This window comes from Carassius gibelio, chromosome A5 (genome assembly GCF_023724105.1).
Source record: "Carassius gibelio isolate Cgi1373 ecotype wild population from Czech Republic chromosome A5, carGib1.2-hapl.c, whole genome shotgun sequence".
Taxonomy (NCBI): domain Eukaryota; kingdom Metazoa; phylum Chordata; class Actinopteri; order Cypriniformes; family Cyprinidae; genus Carassius; species Carassius gibelio.
This window is the reverse complement of record NC_068375.1, coordinates 25,155,834-25,175,324: the sequence shown is the minus strand read 5'-3', so window position 1 is coordinate 25,175,324 and position 19,491 is coordinate 25,155,834. Positions and strand designations below refer to the sequence as shown.

The window sequence follows — 19,491 nt, the reverse complement described above, 5'->3', positions numbered from 1 at the left end:
TTGTTCTATAATGTATTATCTTTTTTTTTACAGCATATAATATTTTTCACAAAACATTATTTTATGTTTATTTTTTGTCCTGTAAATATTTTTTTACACATTAAAACAAATTGTTCTGTACACAACTGAAAGTATTTTTTACAACAATTTACAGCATTGCTTAGTTTAAGATCAGAAAAACAACATCAGTTTGAGCCCGGCCCTGCCTTCATGTGTTCTGCGGTCTTCAGGAGGTGAATGGCCAGCACCTCCTCAGTCTCTCGGAGGACAGTGCGGTGACAGTGGAAAGAGGCACATGTCAAACATTCTGGAGACCACTCTGTATGATGTACCACTGGCAAACAGAAGAGAAACACCAGGGTCTGGATTGTGGCACCCATCACTGTTGATGTTCACTTCTAAGAAGTTCCACTGTCAGGGCCTCGCTGCTCAGCCCAAAACCATTAAAAAACTGTCCAGCGCTGCCACATTCAGCTTTATCCAGCAGTACAGGGGTCTGGTCCGATTTAGGGAAAGAAGGAAAAGAGAAATTGTTTAGAGCTATGACAATGTAATTATTACAAGAAATATTGAGATACTTTAGTAAACTACTTTTAGTAACTATCAATACCATATTGGGGAAAAACTACTAGTCATATTTAAAACCTTATAAGGTTAAATATAGCTAAAGGGATAATTCACCCAAAAATTAAAAATCCAAACCTGGAGCAACTTAAGGTAGATCAAATGATTACAGAATTTTCATTTTTGGCTTAACTATCCTTAAAATAAAAGTATTATCTTTCATACTCTTATATACTTAAGTAAAGGTACAGTATTGTTCTGAAAAATAAATGAATTTGTCAGGATGGTTTTGCATTAATATTACTGCTGCACTACTGTGTATGTTGCAGTTTACTTCTAAATATGTTCAATGTTTTTCAATTTAAAGTTGCCTACTAAATATACTGTTGGGTATTTAATCTACAAAATTGCATCATGCTGTAAAATACCATATTTTTTGTAGTGCTGCTGTACTGTGAGAAAGAAATAAAAAAAACTTAGTACTTCATATTTGTATGAGTAACGAATGTACTTCCTAACAGTCCACCTCTGATTATTTTGAAAATGAAAGAAACATTTATTGTTAGAATATTAATAAATTATTGCTAACTATATAAAATCGCACCTTTAAGATATCAGTCAGCATTTGAACTGCTACTGTATGTACGTGTGTGTATTTTGTCGTTTTTCATACGTATCATATCATTACATTATTCAAGTAAGCTCCAAGCCAGTACCTGCATTTAAAGTTGACGCGAAACAAGTAGGAAGCATTAAACACTTGAAAATAGTTTCTAATAGTAGGTTAGTTTATATTACATCTTTAATCAACATCATAAACTAGGGATATCTGACTAAATCTGCCCCTAAAAGAAAGACTTGTAATAGCAGTCAAACTGTGTAACCGGTTACACCACTTGACATTTCCATATAAAATTTAATTTGACAGGCATTATCATGGCCACCTATGTAAGAACATGACCTTGGTGGGAATATTTCAAATGTAATTTTTAAAGTTAATACTCATTTTTATAATAATGATGAATTATCAATGTATTGCTGAGGTCATACCAACGTGTACCTAAGAGTGCCTGACCATACCCTAAAAATATTAAATTATCTCACATTCTAAAGAGAGTTACTAACATTTGCATGCAGCAGTTAGTATCTCCAGAGGTCCTTCTCTGTGATAGAATTTCCTGTCACATGATATTCTTGCAAAATATTAACAAAATGACTCCTTGAATAGTGGTTACAACGCCTTGAACCTCAAGGAATTTGACTTGAGTCCCATAATTCCCCAAATTAATTATAATATTCAGAACAATGATGCTCCATTTACTTTAATTTACTGTTACATATTGCTTATGTCAGATTATGACAAACTGCTGTTTCATTGAGAATTTCACCTTTTTTAAAGAAGATCAATTATTTGGTAATTTTTTTTTTTTTTTTTTTTTTTTTTTACGGTTACACCACACTGACATTTTGCAATCATCCCCCAAATATTACTTCAAAATGAATTAAAACCAGATTTTTTTAAACTTGGTTCATAAAAAAAGAGAATTTATGCAATTAATTTTGCACATTTATTTTTAAATTTTAACCCTTTTAAATTTATTTAAACCATATGCACACAAAAAAATTAGCGGCACGTCACTGACCCATATTAAGATAATTTATGCAATTAATTTGCACATTTATTTTTAAATATTAACCCTTTTAAATGTAATTAAACCACATGCACACAAAAAATTAGCGGCACGTCACTGATCCATATACACTGAGAGAAAGAGAAACAAAATGTTCTGTTCCCGTCCACCGTCACACTCATTCTGGTAAATGATTTTTCGCTTCGCGTACAGCTCTAGTTTAGTGCAATATGCTACCGTCGTGTGCCTCTGCGGCTTCCGTCAGCTGCGTTGCGTTGTCAACAGGACCAAAACACCAGCAGCAACAGCACAAGGGAGCTTCACTTCTGGACTGTCCGCTGGCCATCAGCTGACACCTTACCTGTCAGGCTGCATTAACTCTGCCATATCTTAGACAACAGCCGGTAAACGGAACGCACCCGACGTTTTCATTTGGAGACACGACGTCCGTTTAAAAGCGCAAGAGCAGTCGGTGCACTTCACCGGCTTTAACTGACCGAAACTGACAGGGGGAATGCGGAGATGCGCCCAGCCATGCACTACGCGCGTCTTCTCCGTATATATGCCGCGATATGTGCTGTTAGTTGAGATTTGACATATAGAGAATGGGATGAATTTGGCACAAATGTATTTATATGCAGCTTGTGGTATTATTGTAGGCGGTTAAGACCCTCCTTTTCCCATTAAAAGGACACTGGACAGCTCTTGTGCCCCAAGCCACTCCTGCCCCGTTAGATCGCCATCAAAAACATTCAGTAGTGATGTGCTATCTGTCAGAATTAATAAGGTTTATATAATAATCAGACTGTAATTATGGAGTCGGTGCGTCTTCAAGATAATTTATCAGACTTTATAGTTGGCTTTTATAGACTACTTTTCAGCTTTTGTGCCTTAGTTTAGACAGCAGCAGCTGGTCCACGTTAGCACCTAATGCTAGTATATTGTCCTGACATATTCACCAAACCTAGATGACATAACAAACAATCCGACCATTAACTAACACTATGAGCGATCACTACGAGAGAGTGAAGATTGAGCTCCAGCAGATGAAGGAGGAGGAGAACGAGGCCGCGGCCGCCGAGGAGCAGCTGTCCCCGGCCGCAGTCCCTTCAATCCCGGCTGAAGTTGCCTTTACGGCACGGAGAGACCTGTCCAGAAGTAGCATTAACGGGAGAAGTCGGAGTAAAAGTAGGAGCAAAGCAGACGGTCACGAGAGACAGGTTAACGGTAAAGAGCTCGCGGATCTGAAGTCAAACTCTTCACAAGGACAGAGCCGTGTGAACAATGACCCCAACCTTCACATTAAAGGAACGGCGAGGCTTTTAAAGGCTAAAACGGCGGCAAACGGTCACGTTGAGTCATGTCTGAGACACACAGATGGGAAATGTGAGCATCACGGCAAAGAGGGCGAGAGCAAAGCGGCCAAAAAGAGGAGAGCTGTCACGGTGGACACCTCCAAGGCGAAGACGTCTCTCGAGGCGCTGAAGATGAGCATCAGACAGCTGAAGTGGAAAGAGGTGAGAAAACCCCTGTGTCCTGACCACCACTTAAACTTAAACTTTATCTACCTGCCATTCCGATTACAAGGACTAATACAGTTGTATCATGCCATCTATATTGGTTATTTTTGGATTTGGGTATTAGTTAGTTAGTTAAAAGTAGGCCTATACTGCAAATTAATAAATCTTTAGACCTAGTGTAAAATGATTTAGAGTGTGTGTTTGGAATTACCTCTAATATTTACCTCTAATACCTCTAATATTTACATCCAATACATCTAATATTTGATCTAATATTTAATTGGTATTTCTTTTGTACTGTAGAATAAAATGCACTTGCAATTCAAAATAATGAGTACTGAATGCATCAGTCAAAATTCACAACATTTGTTTGAACGATTTTGTAGCGAACCAGTCAAAATGTTTTTAATTTTTTTTATTTAATTTAATTTTATATTTATAATTGCATTGTTTTGGTTAAAAGGTGTAAGAACTAGTGGATACAATTCTACCTGTACAGAAGCTCACTGCTGTAATGAAAAGACTAGTAACAGATCTAATCCTTATCCTCATGGCTAAGTTACCCTCAAGTCACCCTTAACCACACATCTCAAGACCCTAATCAGACCCACTGCAGGAAGTATAGTACACCTTTTTTTTTGCCCTCATTTATTCATAAAATAATTATACACTCCATTACTTTTGCATGGATTGGATTGTGTATGAAGGAGACAGACACTGAGGATCCGTCCGTGTAATTCTATCTAGTCAGAGGAACTCAAACACATTTGATATATGTCTGGTAGTGTATGATGCAGTTTTTCCTCTGTAACCAACTCGGCAAGTATATGAAGACTAGTGTTTTAAAACCTATTCAGTTTTTAAAAACCGTAGTGTATTCCAGCCTTTTTATGCAACCAAAAAAATGTCACTGTAACGAAATAGATTTGTTATACTTTTTTAATGCATCTGTGATTCTGGTACATCGACATTAGATGAATCCATTAGACTTATCTACCCTTTCTTTAGGCTTCTGCAATTTAAACAAACACTTACTCATGACTTGTAGGCTTAATATTTCAACAGCCATTGCCAGTCTTTAACCTTGTCATTCAACACCATGTGAGTAATGCACGGTTACACTTGACTGTCCTGTGTGAAGTCACTCTGCATTACAAAAAAAGAAACCCTTATTAATACATTGATAAGATGTCAAACTATACCATGTGGTGCACAACACCTGGCGTATTGGAGATAGTGAATGGTTCTACTCGTCTCCACTGAAATATAATGAGGCTTTGTAATTCAAAGCTGCCTTGTTAAAGGTTGGTTTCAAGTTTAAGTGCGTCAGTTATACCTTTTATCCTGTCTGCTTCACCAAAGATTGATTCAAGGGCAGAAGGAGTTCCCACCTGTGGTTTTAAATCAGTTATTTAAGCTAGAAACATAGATCCAAAGATCGATTTATGACAGTTAGAAACAAGTAGGGATGCACGATAATATCGGCACAACATCGGATATGAATATTTCTGCCGATGAGCCAAACCGATAGGCGGGCGTGTGCGCGCGCGACGACCATGAACGTAGCTTGAGCGCCAAAAACTTAAACTTACAACATGTCAGCTGTGTGGAGGCATATCGAGATCTGTCAAACAGATAACAAAGTTGCTATTTGCAATATTTGTAAAGGACAGGTGATGCGAGGAGGCGTAAAACAACAGTCTTTCAACACTACAAATATGATTACACATCTTAAGAGCCATCATCCTGAGCAGCACCAAGACCTGTTTTTCAGGTGTGAATGTCTGTCTACATTTGTAAAATAATAAATTTATGGTAGAATCAGTATAGAAGAGATACATGGATTTCTCTTCAGTAAAATTAAAGTTTAAATATATCATGCGGAAAATTTGTATATATATATCAGTATCGGTATCGGCTTCGGGCAAAATTATTTTGAAAATATCGGCATATCGAATATCGGCCAAAATCCAATATCGTGCATCCCTAGAAACAAGATATGATATAATCTGTAAGCACTTGATACAGACTCATTAGGTTTCATACCTGTTACATGAGCTAAAGAGCCAGAATTGTCTGTCAGCAAGCTGGCAAACTGATGGCAGTTGTTGTCATCACCCATTCAATATCTTTATTGGGTTCAGCTGAAGTTTTCTGTGAAACTAAGATGGGCTTTTGAGAAACTGGATACTGCAAAAGGCAGACTTATCACAGTAGATCATCTGTGATCTGAGGTCTGTAGTAACTATAGTGTTGTGAATATCGTTAACAATTTAGTTGCATTCGTGCCTGTAGAAAAAGAAACCATTTAAATATTTGGATCTATGATGCTGTTTGGCTCTAAAAAGGTCTTATAGTTTCCCATCATCTAAAACTGAGTTCAATACATTTACATTTTTGACGTGCGGTGGCAAAGACACATAAAGATCTAGTAATACAGTTGAATGCTGACTTTCACCATATGGTTGTGCCTTCACAGTGGTAAATGATTAAACTAAATCTGGGATAATCCCATATGCCTGTATTCCCACTGCTCTCCATGCCTGTATGGAACAGAACAGCAGGAAGCAATGCTTACACTGCAGAGCTACATGTGCGGTCCTTGTAATCTGTAAACTTAGATTAGTCTAGTAAGGATTTGATACAGATTCTCCACACTGCACATAGTTTACACAACTCAGCACACAGAGGTTTAGCCAGACCAGGTAAACATATCAATTTGTCTGTAACACATGAGAAATATCTAATGGGGGTCCAGGCTGATGTGACAGGGGTAATGATTGGGTAATGGTTATTTGGTGTATTAACACCATGGTGAGTAACAGCTTACAATAACATAAACGAGCAATTTAAAAACCTGTACAAGATTTTTATAGATTGCTTTAGATAAAACCTTTAATATTAACTATTTTATTTTTATTTTTTGAAGTTCTTGGTGCACAAGTTGTCTTTTCAGTGTTTCGTGACAGTTTTCATGTGTCTTGTACCTGCTGCATGATTCCAAGTAACTTCATTTAGTTACAGCTCAAGGTGATTGGATTGAAAAGGCATGTCCTCCTTTTTCTGACCTTTTCCACGGCACTCTGATGTAGTGATGAAGTCTTGTTCATGTTTAAGAGATCTTTGCCAACCCTACAGGGTTAAGGTTAGACCAGTTTTATTGCTGGATGTTGCATCAAACAGGTGTTAATATATTGATTCAAACTGTATGAACCACTTTGAGTTATTATTTTAAAGGATTCTTCCCAGTTCACAAAAAAAAAAGGAAACTTTTATCATCATTCACTCGTCTTCATGCCGTTCCAAACCTGTATAATTTTCTTACTCCTGCAGATTATAAAAGAAGATATTTAGAAAAATATACGTTAGAAGTCGATGGTTTTTGGTTTGAAACGTTTTTGATTACCAACATTGTTCAAAATCTGTTCTTTTGTTATCCGCAGATGAAAAAGCAAGTCATACAGGTTTGGAACAGCATGGGGATGAGAAAATAATCACATAAATTTTGCTTCAATATTTTTTTATTAAAACACAATGCAAGAAGAATGTGGTGTACTTCAGATTAAAGCAACTGGAGGTCACTCGTTAATTGTTCTGGCTTGTGATATCTGTGTTTTTTGAACACATGCACACTTTGGTTTCACTTTATGAATAATGGTATATATGTTTTATATTTGCCAGAAATTTGCTACATTTTTTACTGAATCAAGCATTTGAAATAACAAGGGCCATTTAAACCTCATCTGTTGTTGTTGACCGGTTACACTATATTTGCTAGGACTTTTTTGAAAAATTGGCTCACACAACTGTAGCTATACCTGTAAATCTGCATGAACTCCTAATCTGATCACAGATTTCTGGTTTCCTCCGCATGCCAAGTGACCAATATAGAAGCACCTCTTTGCATTCCATTAACCTGTTAAACAGTGACATAATCCTCCCAAAATCCAGCCCAAGACACGCAAGCTAGCCTATACTAAGCACACTTACCTGCATTCTGACCGATGACCTTAATAACTAACTTGATAACCTAATTCATACTCAATTTACAATGTAATCATCATATACAGGGTCTCAGGAATGTATATGAAGCACAGTATAATGGACCAAAACCTGAAACACTGGTCTGTGCACACAAGCTCAAATGCATTTTCACCTGTAAATGAATGATGGTAGTAACATATCTAACCCCTGCCTGTGGAACTGAGACTACTGTTGTAGAAGTATAACTATTCATTGAGAATATAACCCTCAGCCAGGATGTGCATACCATAGGAAGGAGTAGAAATTGTTTGCTAAAATAATTATTGGAAAAAAAAAAAATCCTGCAGACGTGAGCTGTTATTTTCCTGGTACATTTAGTCATAAAAATGTTTTTGTACACTTGACATGTTTATTGTGTTATGATTGATCGTTTTCCTCCTGTATCTTTGGATCCTGCAGTTTCCGATGGGAAGGCGGGCAGCCTGTGATATCTACTGGCATGGTGTCTCTTTCCATGACAATGAGAACATCGTCTCGGGGCAAGTCAACAAATTCCCAGGTAAACTTCATAAAAAGTAGAAACATAGAAACATGATCTTTCTTAAGTTTAATAGGAAGAATTAAAAATCAAAAACATCTAAGAATTAAAATGATATAATATGCACTTTTGCAGATTTTCCTAATCTTATTTTCAGTGTTTAGTGAGAGCCTCAGATATGAGATTTTTTCCTTTGCGATTACAAGCAGGTATTATGTTGTTATGTTCTTACTATGGCAACTGCTTCTTGTGTAAGAAAAGTATACCGTAGCAAGCCTATTCAACTATAAATATCTAAATAATAGCTTTGGTCAGTTAACATGGCAAGCAGGAGATTACCAACATTAAACTTATTCTTTAAAGCGTTATTGATGGGGCTGTTAAATACAGGGTTGCTGTTGTAAATATAGACAAAAACAAATGATTTGAAAACTTAAGTATAGTATAAGAAATACTAAACTAAATTCAGTGGACCACAAAGTTGAATGATCGGACCTGCTTGTGTGGTTGATGACGTCCCATCGATTGCGACCTGGTGATATTCCGTATCCTGTGTTTCTGATTCCTTTGTGAATACATATACAGTTTCTTGTTTTAATGGTTTTGATAAACTAAAAGAACAATGTTTTTGTTGTTTCCTTTACTACATAATAACTAAGACTAAAATTATTTAAAACAAATTACATCCATAAAAACTGCAACTATTGAAACCATTGCTGAAACTAGTTTAACCAAATCTGAAAATTGAAAAACAGTTGTAAACTTTCTCACATAAGCATTTGTTAGTTAGTATAGGCTTCATTCATTCTGTACTACTTACTCTTAGAGGAAGGTTATCAATCATACAGTATAGTGAATATTGTTCACTGGAGTGTCATAAAGGAGTCTCAAGTGCTGCCGACTCATGGGTTTGGTGTAATATGGCTGTTTTCATAGCTTTATTGACAGTTGCTGTCACACGGTCAGCTTTTCCAAGATGTGTGCCTGTGCATGCACTGTTGAGCCATTGAAATCAAGTGATCAAGTGATTTAATGAAACTGCTGGGAAATAGGGCTCTAAAATGTGTCATGTTTGGAGAGAATAACACCCCTGTAGGATCATAGGCTGATGAGGAACTGTAGCCCTTCTCTGGCCTCTGTGCCGTTTCTCTCTCATCAACTATCCTGTCGGTCAGCAGGAATGATAGAGATGCTGCGGAAGATAAACCTGAGTCGTGCCGTGCGTACCATGCAAGAGCTGTTCCCAGAGGAGTACAACTTCTACCCACGCTCCTGGATACTGCCTGAGGAATACCAACTCTTCTCCACACAGGTACAAGCTCAATGAGGAAACTCCTCAGTCAAGATCGTGTGCTTGTTTAGGACACGGTATCAATCTGTGAAATCCCGAAGAGGGCATTTAAAGAAGCCATGTCTTCTTGCTGGATACCCACAAGACAAACGCACATGACAAATTGTCTTTTTTTCTGTCTTCCTCCAGCAGTATTTCTCTCAGTGGTGGATCTATAGGTAGATTGCTGTAGTAGTAATTGGTCAGGACAGAGTCACAGTAAAACCAGGTTAAGCAATTTAGTGGCCAGCAACAACTAATTGTGAATGACAAGATTGTTACAAGATCTTGTACAGTAGTTACTGGATTTACACGGTTAATCTCCCACATATTACCGTTACTTTAGCTTTGCGCTTTATTTGTACATATGGGCTGCTTAAAGGGGGTTTTATCTTACACGCTCCAGTAGGTTAAAACAGTTTGTGCTTCAATTTGTTAGTTTTTACTTATTATTTCTCTTTTTGAGATTAATTTTGACTTATGTGTATTTGTTTTCATATGTACATATCTTTTATTTTAAGCATAAGACAGACAAGTTTTGTGTCTGACACAATACAATTGTATTTTCCAAGAAAAGCTGCAGAGGGCAGCAGAGATCTGTAAAAAAAAAAAAAAAAAAAAAAAAAATGTAATGATGCATCCTGGCTGAAAACATTACATTAATCGGAAATATGAGTCTTTGTTTACCAACCCTAATAACCATAATGTTATTAACAAAAAGTCACATGCATTCATAAACCTTATATAAACCTTTATTTTTTTTATTTTTTTTTTAATCAGTTGTCAGATTGATTGATTGTTAGGAGTTCAAACATGAAGTGATGGAACCCTAATGTATTTGTAAGGATTTTAATTGTGAAACCCTGTTGTATTTGGAAGTAAGTGTGCAAGACTGTCCACATCTTAAAAAAGCGCAGTGCCCTTAAAACACACTAAATCCACAAATCTCCAGAGCAGTATTCAAGGCTTAGTGTATCCCATCATGTTCTGGAAATAAATCGTGAGACTTTTTGCCAAAATTGCGATAGGTCACGTAAACCTTTGCAATATGTAAGTAAATATTATTAATAATATCTAAGTAAATATTATTAATAATAAAAATAAGAAATTACATATAATTTGGTAATAAAACAAAGTGCTACACATTTTATTGACCATATTTTTGTGTCACTGAAATGAAATTCAGATCTGAAAGGGTAACTTTTTTCAAGGGATGGTAAAAGTCCTCTTCAAGTTATTTTCCAAGCATATTAGAAACAAAACTAATGTCACTGCTCACCTTCCACTTTTGTCCTCTTTGTTTAAGATTCGTCTCCTGAAGGACAACGATTCAACCCTCAAACCCACTTATATTGTTAAACCGGACAGTGGATCCCAGGGTGACGGCATCTACCTCATCCGTGACCCCGCTGATCTCCGGGTCATCTCAGGTGCTCACATCAAACAAGCAGTTGTTCAGGACTACATCCAGAAACCCCTGCTCATTGATAAACTGAAGTTTGATATCCGCCTCTACGTTCTGGTCCGTTCATTGGAGCCTCTGGAGATCTACATTGCTAAAGAGGGACTGTCCAGGTTCTGCACAGAACCCTACCAAGAACCCAGCCAGAAGAACCTCAGTCATGTTTTTATGCACCTTACCAACTACTCCCTTAATGTGCACAGCGGGAACTTTGTCCACTCCGACAGCTGCAGCACGGGCAGTAAACGCACCTTCTCTAGCATTCTCTATCGCCTGGCATCTAAAGGAGTGGACATCAAGAAGGTCTGGTCAGACATTATTGCTTTGGTCATCAAGACGGTAATTGCACTTGTGCCTGAACTGAAGGTGTACTACCAGGCAGATATACCACCTGGAAAACCAGGACCGACATGTTTTCAGGTATATTTGCAATGAAATCTTTTGTGTGTGTGTGTTGTGTTTGGCATATACTGTAGGGGGCCTGCATCACTATGGTCAGTCAATGAGAAAAATGAGCACAAACCCATATGGTGTTAACTATGGTGTTTTTCCTTCACCAGGTGACACCTAATCTTGTGCCTTTCATTGTTTTTCAAAGTCGATAAATAATTCATAATAGAATATGATGTGTCACAATTTTAGATCCTGGGCTTTGATATCCTGCTGATGAAAAACTTGAAGCCTGTATTACTAGAGGTCAATGCCAATCCCAGCATGAGGATTGAACATGAACATGAGGTGAGGTGCAGATGCTCTTTTAGCGTGATGTGATTATTCAAATACACCGGTACCTTAAAAATGTACTGTGGTTGTACTGAAGATAAAGATATCTTTGATATTTTGATATGATTATTTAGGTGGTTACTTATTTCAGAAATTCCATTGTACATGTCAAAAAGTGTTTAATACAGTTTATAATTATCACAATAAACACATGGTATTGTCACAGTACATGTCCAAAAAACATGATGCTGCAATAGTACACACCACTGTTCAAAAGTTTGGGGTCAGTAAGATATATATATATATATATATATATATATATATATATATATATATATATAGATATATATATATATATATATATATAGATATATATATATAGATATATATATAGATATATATATATAGATATATATATAGATATATATATATAGATATATATATATATATATATATATATATATATATATATTCTTTTCAGGAAGGCTGCATTAAATTAATCAGGTGACCATAAATACATTTATAGTGTTACAAAATATTTGCATTTCAAATAAATGCAGTTCTTTTGAATTCTTTGATTCAGCAAAGAATTCTGAAAAAAAAGTCACGGTTTCCACAAAAGGTCTAAGCAACTGTTTTCAACATTGGTAATAAGAAATTTTTCTTTAGCAGCAGATCATCCTATTAGAATGATTTTTGATCGATCATAGGACACTGAAGAATGGAGTAATTGCTGCTGAAAATATACTTTTGCCATCCCAGGAATAAATTACATTTAAAAATATAAACTTATTTTGAAATGGCAAAATGTTGATTTCAAAATGTAAGATTTCACAACATTACTGCTTTTTTAAATGCATTTATGCTCAAATAAATACATCCATGGTAAGCATAAGAAACTTCTCTCAAAAAGATGAACATTTGTTCTTGCTGACTCTAAGATGATAATGACTATATTAGTGATAAGAGACCAAACATGAGTCTGTTACGATGCTGATCATTGCACCATATGTTGCAGGTGTCACCTGGTGTGTTTGAATATGTACCGAGTCCAGTAGATGAAGAGGTGAAAGTGGGTGTGATCAGAGACACGCTGCGGCTCATGGACCCCGCTCAGAGGAAACAACACACAGCGTGAGTCATAGGCTTTGAGGCTTATGAGACAGTCGATGATCCCGTGTGTTTGTGTGCATGTGTGCATGCCTGCCAGTGAATGTTGTCTTCCGTGCCTTAGGTTTGTAGAGTCGAAGTAATGGTCTGCTGAGCTGCAGTTATAAGCCTTTCAGACGGAGAAATGAAATTCAGGAAATCCAGTGATGGGATTTCACACTTGTGTGGCCACTCTTCCTCTGTCTCTCTCTGTCATGGAAATGCAGACAGTCTCATGTCCCATGAGCAAGTTTGTGTGTCTTATGCATTCAGCTTTTATTGCTGCTCATTGTACAAAGACACCTCAGTGTCTGGGCCTGGGGGGAAATAAAACTCAGACAGCCTCTGGTTTTGAGGAAAGTGTGGAGTCAGCGCAGACTATTATTGAGACTTGCATGTGCACTCCGAGCGGAGAAGACTCCGAGTGCACATTTTTGTTTAATATCTGCGAATTTAACCTTTAGATGTGCATTTTTAATGATCTAGCACAGTTGACAGGTTTGTGGTGTTTGAGAAATGAAAAACAGTTTAATCAAGGTTTTATTTGTGTGTGTGTGTGTGTGTGTGTCTGTCTGTTGTTTTCAGTTCTTGATTATAAAGTCTTTCAAAAAAAGTGTAAAATCTTGAGAAATCATTCTGATCAGTCATTCTCTGATCAGTCATTCTACTTTGAAAACGTATCCCTTGATGAACACAAAGCTAAAAAGAACATTTGTTTGAAATATAACTAACCTTATAAATATCTGTAATGTCACATAATACATTCAAACAAATGTAAAATTAGATTAGGTTAATTTGAGTACTTTTATTTGTCTTAAATTTTTATTCTTTTAAGCAAGTCACCTTACAGACTCTGCAAGCAGTAAGAAACATTTTCTCCAGATTGCCAGTTCCTACAAGGAGAAAGTTAGTGTCAGTAATAAATGTACATTAACAAAAAAAGAATCTCCCGTTAGAGTGTCTCTTATGGTGGAGGAAACATAAGCTCATATCGGCACAAACAAATAAATGAAGGCCACTCGGAGAGAAAGTTCTTCATACTCCGTCACGATCTCTTTCAGCTCGTGTCTTTCTTTCAGTGAACCTGACGACTGCGATGGCAGTGTGAATTAACACCGCTCACAAACTCTTCTGATTCACGGCCTTTGATGCTTTCTGAAGCTATTCTGTCCCGAGTACAATTGTCACGGCTAATACTGACAAGTACAAAGTCACTAAGGCTTTATGAAGCCAGAACGTCTTCTCTAGTGTTGTATAATGACAGCCGATTCCTCACAGGGCTCTCCAGTTATATTTGTGCTGCGGCACTATTGCTGTCGATCACGTGTCTTGTTGGACCAGATCATCTTGCACGTTTCCAGAGGCTTCTGTGGGAAATTCATCTGTATGAATATGGCATACAGTATGTTATTAGATTATATTAATAGTGGGCTGCTCCCACGACACTGTTGTTTATAGAGCCTGCGGCAGTCACAGAGACAGGTGTGATATTTTAAAAGAATATTCCAGGCTCAGTGCAAGTTAAACTCAGTTCCAACTCATGTAACTTTTTTCAGGAGTATGTAAGTTTGATGAGCGGTTACAAAATTCTCCGTAAAAATTGCTATCCGCTGTGATTACAACAGTAGTAGATTGTGAAGACGGTCATCTCATGAAAGTTGCTGCATTTGTGCTAAAGCTTGTATGTGAGTGAGAAGACTGTTGCGGTCTTCGGGTAAACCCATTAAGTGTGTTAGTTAAGTCGTATCTCGTTAGTACTCTTCGTTAGTACTTCTACCCTGTAATTCTTCAGGTCAGAAGCCATGAAGTACATCTACTTGGACTAAAAGTGCAGAGTTACTTACAGCACTGCTGAACTGCAGTAATAATCAACACACAACAAACTGCTTTGGATCTTTTGGCTCAGTGCATGTATGAGAGGACTGCAGTCCGCTCGGGTGCTTTTGTGATCGTTAAATAATTCATTTTCATTATGTTGTCCTTGGGTAAGCGAAAGAGAAAGAGGGATTTAATTGAGAGAAAATTGTAAGGCTTCTGATGCTATTCACTGAGGATTTCTGTCTGTTTTTGTAGTCCTTTTGGATTGAAGTCCTCCATTCTCCTGCTTGACAGATTTTCTTTTAGGCGTTATGCTGTAATCACAAAATCATTCAATCCACAAACTTTACAGATGATTTGAGTGTTTATTGTTCGTATCTAGCCATTTTTTAAGTGACCTTGACTTTCCCCCCCCTCGTCTTTGGTTTAAAATGTGACAAACTATACAATAGTAGAGATACATATTCTGTAAGGGAACAAGACGAATTCTCCAGAACTGTTCACTAAGCTTACGATAAAATTTAATATTTGAGATGACCAAAGAGATCTGACAACAACTGTGTCGTAACTGTTGTTACCTTTGCTCAAATAGCGTTCTAAAAAGCGTATTTATCAGGCTAGATCAGCCAGAGCGCATGCGCAGTCCTAAGAGCACGTCTCAGAGCCACTGTTTTCTGACTGTTTCTATAGTAACCAGGACTTCTAACGGCTGCTGCAGTGACGCCATGACTTTACCAATTAGCGATTGGCTCTTTCATTCAAAAGGCGGGGCTTCCTGTGATTAAGTGGGCATACTGAGCGTTGCATTTTTTTCCCATTCAAAACTATACGAATGACATGTCGTGTGTATTCTATAGTCTTTGATGTTGGTGCCATTGAAAATATTGGCAGGGCAAGTAAAATATATAAAAACATATTCTAAAAATAATAATCTAATGTGGTTGTGCCTTTTTGTGTCAACAGGTCAAATACAGGGGGCGGTTCACCAGAAGAAGCTATTGTTGTGGAGACAGGAAGTGATGAGAAAGAAGGCATGGCGGATTCTCTTCCATCTCTGTGTTTAAAGCAAGTCTTCCCTAAATACACCAAGCAGTTTCATTACCTGCGGGTCGTGGAACGCATCGCTGCCATTTTCCTGCGCTTCCTCGGTGTCAAGGGAACCATGAGACTGGGTCCGACCAGTTTTCGCACCTTCATCAGGCAAGTCATTCGTTCCTGTAGCTCAAATGGTAGATCGTGGCTTCAGCAAAGCCAGGGTCATGCTTGGAAGATACAAACCATGAAAGCAACATCTGTAAAATTAATACATGCAGATGTAACAAAAACATATTATATATATCATCATTATGGCTAAATGAAATGGACTGAGTGTGATTCTGCCTCCATAGAGCCTCTTAATGTTTCAGTGTCAGAATAAAGCAACATTCAGGTGTCACGTACCACATTAATGGAGTGTCTCCTTTAGGAACTGCAAGCTGAGTAACAGCAGCTTCTCGATGGCTTCAGCAGACATCTTGTACATCGACATCACCCGTCGCTGGGCTGGGATGCTCCCGGACTCCAGAGAGGCAGGCAAGTGGCCCACCGATCATCATGCAATTTACAGCACATCTCCGCTCCCGAGGCCAACACACAATCAAAGAGCTGTTAAACAGCCTCCGATAAAAGACACATTTGCAGCTATTCATCATAGCGCATTTCCCATTGCATGCAGTCATGAATGAGATCGTCAGGAGTGATAATTGACAAATAAATTCACTTGTTCGTTCATTTGCCCAGTACTTGTAAATTGGAAAAATAGATGGCCAATCAATTAATGGCAAATAACCAAATTTTCAAGTTCTGCCTCAATCTTTTCTATAAATTTTTTTTTTTTTTTGCTTTCACTTTGAAAATATACTTTTATATAAAATGTATGTGTGTGTGTGCCAAAGCTAATGTGCCCACAAGTCATTTCTGCTTTTAAATGAGTGCTGGTAATATTCTTTGTGATGGCGCATTAGGTTGGGTCATGCTAGCATCGTTTTCTTGGAGGAGCGTATGAGATGAATAATGCATGCCAGGCCTTGCTTCTCCTAATCAAAAGAAAGAATGAATATATACTTGAGTGTCTGTGCTCCTAAATGGCCAGAGTGGAATGATGTGAGCTGCATTCTGGAACGTTTCGGAAGGTTGCACTGAATTTGGTCATTAGCGCCTTGCAGCAGGGTATCAACACACACACTCACAGAAGACAGACTGTGTGGCGAGAGGAAAGTAATAACTGGTGGATAAGGTTGATATTTATAAATAATAGAAGGGGCTGCTTAAAAGGATGGGATCGGACTGTTTATCCCCGAGGAGGAAGAGGAGCGATAGCGCTGCCATGATCTTCATTAATAGTAATACAGATACTTTGAGGAATGCTGACTTGTCATTCGGACAGAATTTTTACCCTGCTGTCCATCCCAGAGTTCAGTCTGCTTCCCTTGACATGATAATGCTGAATTCTTTCAGCGCTCCTCATTAGTCTGCTTAATGAAACCCATTTCCTCCCTCTGGAGAACAGCATTGCTTATTAATTGTGGCCATCCATTCTCAGTGTACACATATTTCTGACCAGCGCAGCAGGCCACCTCGCTTTTCTCTCGAGATGTTTTTCACCGCTCCATCTTGTCCGCAGCGAGGGCTCATTAATGCTCCGTATATGTAGTCAGACAAGTGATCTGCATCCAAACCCCCTGAGGGTCCCAGGGACCCTTAATATCAAGTGCCTTCCTGTTGAAATGTGCGGAGAGAATTTCACTGCTCTCTCTCTCTCTCTCTCTCTCTCTCGTTTCAAATATACAAAGTTTTCTCTTTAGAAAGAAGCCGTCTGTATTCCTCTCCCTCGGCTCTCAGGCTCAGACGTGACCTTGAGAAATTTGCTGCAGCTGATTTGAGCTTACAGATGAAGTTTTTAACAGGAACATAAATGTACTATAATGACATTTTCATCAGCGTGGAGATACAACTAAATAACACACAGATGAAGCCTTATTAATTAATAAACAAGCAGAAGGGAAAATCTGCCAAATGTACAATTCTTAATGAAGCCTCTTAAAGCTCAGAAATAATGTCACTAATTGATTTTCTTCAAATATCTCAGCGTACTCATAATGTTGCTCAAATAACTCACTTCATTTAAATTTCACCTGTAGTTGGCAGATAAAATGGGCGGCAAAGTCCCATAGACTTAATAGCAGAAATAAATACAATCTGATAGTAATGGTAACATAAATCTTGCTGCTTTGAACTCGGATCTCCCCCCAAAAATAAAAGCATATTTTTCAGAGCAGTCCAGCTAATGCATGATCAACTTCGGGAGTAAACAAACACACAGCTGTCTCCTTTAACTAAGACAGTGAGTGGCTCTTTTTGAGCATCAAGTAACACAAAGCTCTCTCTCTCTTTCAGGAATGTGTCTTCAGGCATTTATTGAGGCCTTCTTTCACCTGGCAGCACGCAGGTTCAAGGCTGTACCTCTGCGGGAGCAGGTGCTCTCGCTGCTGGAGGTGTGTGAAGGGGCCCTCGAGGGCCAGAGCCACAGTGAGAAGCCACGGACGCACCGATCGCACACAAACCCAAACCCCGCCTCTTCCCAAACATCCGCGCCAACCACGTTCAGCTCTCCTGCACTCACACGCCGACGCCACCGGCCGCTGCAACTCTCTGCTAAAGCAAACACAGAGAACTGACAACCTCACACACTTCCATGTCTTCTGAGGAACTTCCAGAGGGCAACGCAATGGGCTTTTGAAGAAATAAACAAAGAAGGTAGAATAATGAACTAATTTCATAACATATAGAAGAGGACCTTAAATCATTCACTCTTATCTCTGTGCAATATAGCTCAAGTTGAATTGTTTATACACTGCTCGGATAAAGATTATTCTTTCACCACACTACACAGACAAATGTAAGTGAAAATGTTCATGTGTGTGTGTTCTGATGCCAGTAAACTGACACTCCAGACACTCGTTTCAGTGCTAAATGTGCGGACAGCATATGACTTGCCGCGTTGCTCATAAAGTATGCTTACCTTCAGGTGATATGGGTAGTATTTGTGTTGATCAATCACTGCAGGGATTAATGTCACGAGATTCAGTGTTTCTTAAAGGGATGAAATATTGTCATAACACCACTTCAGTAAAGCAGCTAATTTTCTCAAATGGCCACCTTGAACGGACTAGGCAGAACAAGACGGTGGCCTTTTGTTAGGACATGGCACCAAGTGCACTCAAAGTTTACTTAGTTGTTTTATTTATACCCGTAGAGATTTATTATTTATTGTTTTTCAATTAACGGAGTCATTCGCTGTAGCTCTGAACTGACTGAATTGCTCTTGCATGTAGAAATTATAACAGAAGGGAAAAAAGAGGGTTTGCTGTGGTTTAATGCAAGTGGACATCTCACAGGATTAGCACATATTTACACAGATCATTTAAACCTCATTTAATATCACATCGCAACTGCAGGCATCTACATCTACAAATTAGACTTGACTGAGATGTACTTTTTATGGACATGCTGAATAAACATTGCATTTAAAATATGACTTTGTATGTTTTGTAACGTACTTCAGTGTCACAGGATCCTTCAGAAAGCATTTGATAATATGTTGTTGATTGTTAGTTATGATTGACTCATAATTTATTTGTAATACTGCCCATAAGACGCAGGATTTTGGGATCAGAAATGGACCATCAGTAGGTTGACCATATCCATGCACATTTCATTGATCTTGACTTCTC

General features: G+C 38.0%; 1 protein-coding gene across 1 annotated transcript; it reads left to right on the top strand.

The window, feature by feature from the left end:
• Positions 1-2,440: 2,440 nt before the first annotated feature.
• On the top strand, positions 2,441-19,290 carry LOC128006108 (tubulin polyglutamylase TTLL11). Its single transcript, XM_052592716.1, has 9 exons — positions 2,441-3,712; positions 8,159-8,258; positions 9,416-9,549; positions 10,874-11,449; positions 11,672-11,767; positions 12,771-12,886; positions 15,683-15,919; positions 16,185-16,291; positions 18,155-19,290. The coding sequence occupies exons 1-9, from the start codon at positions 3,200-3,202 to the stop codon at positions 18,433-18,435; spliced, it is 2,160 nt and encodes a 719-aa protein (XP_052448676.1). The 5' UTR covers positions 2,441-3,199; the 3' UTR covers positions 18,436-19,290.
• The last annotated feature ends 201 nt before the right edge of the window (positions 19,291-19,491 follow it).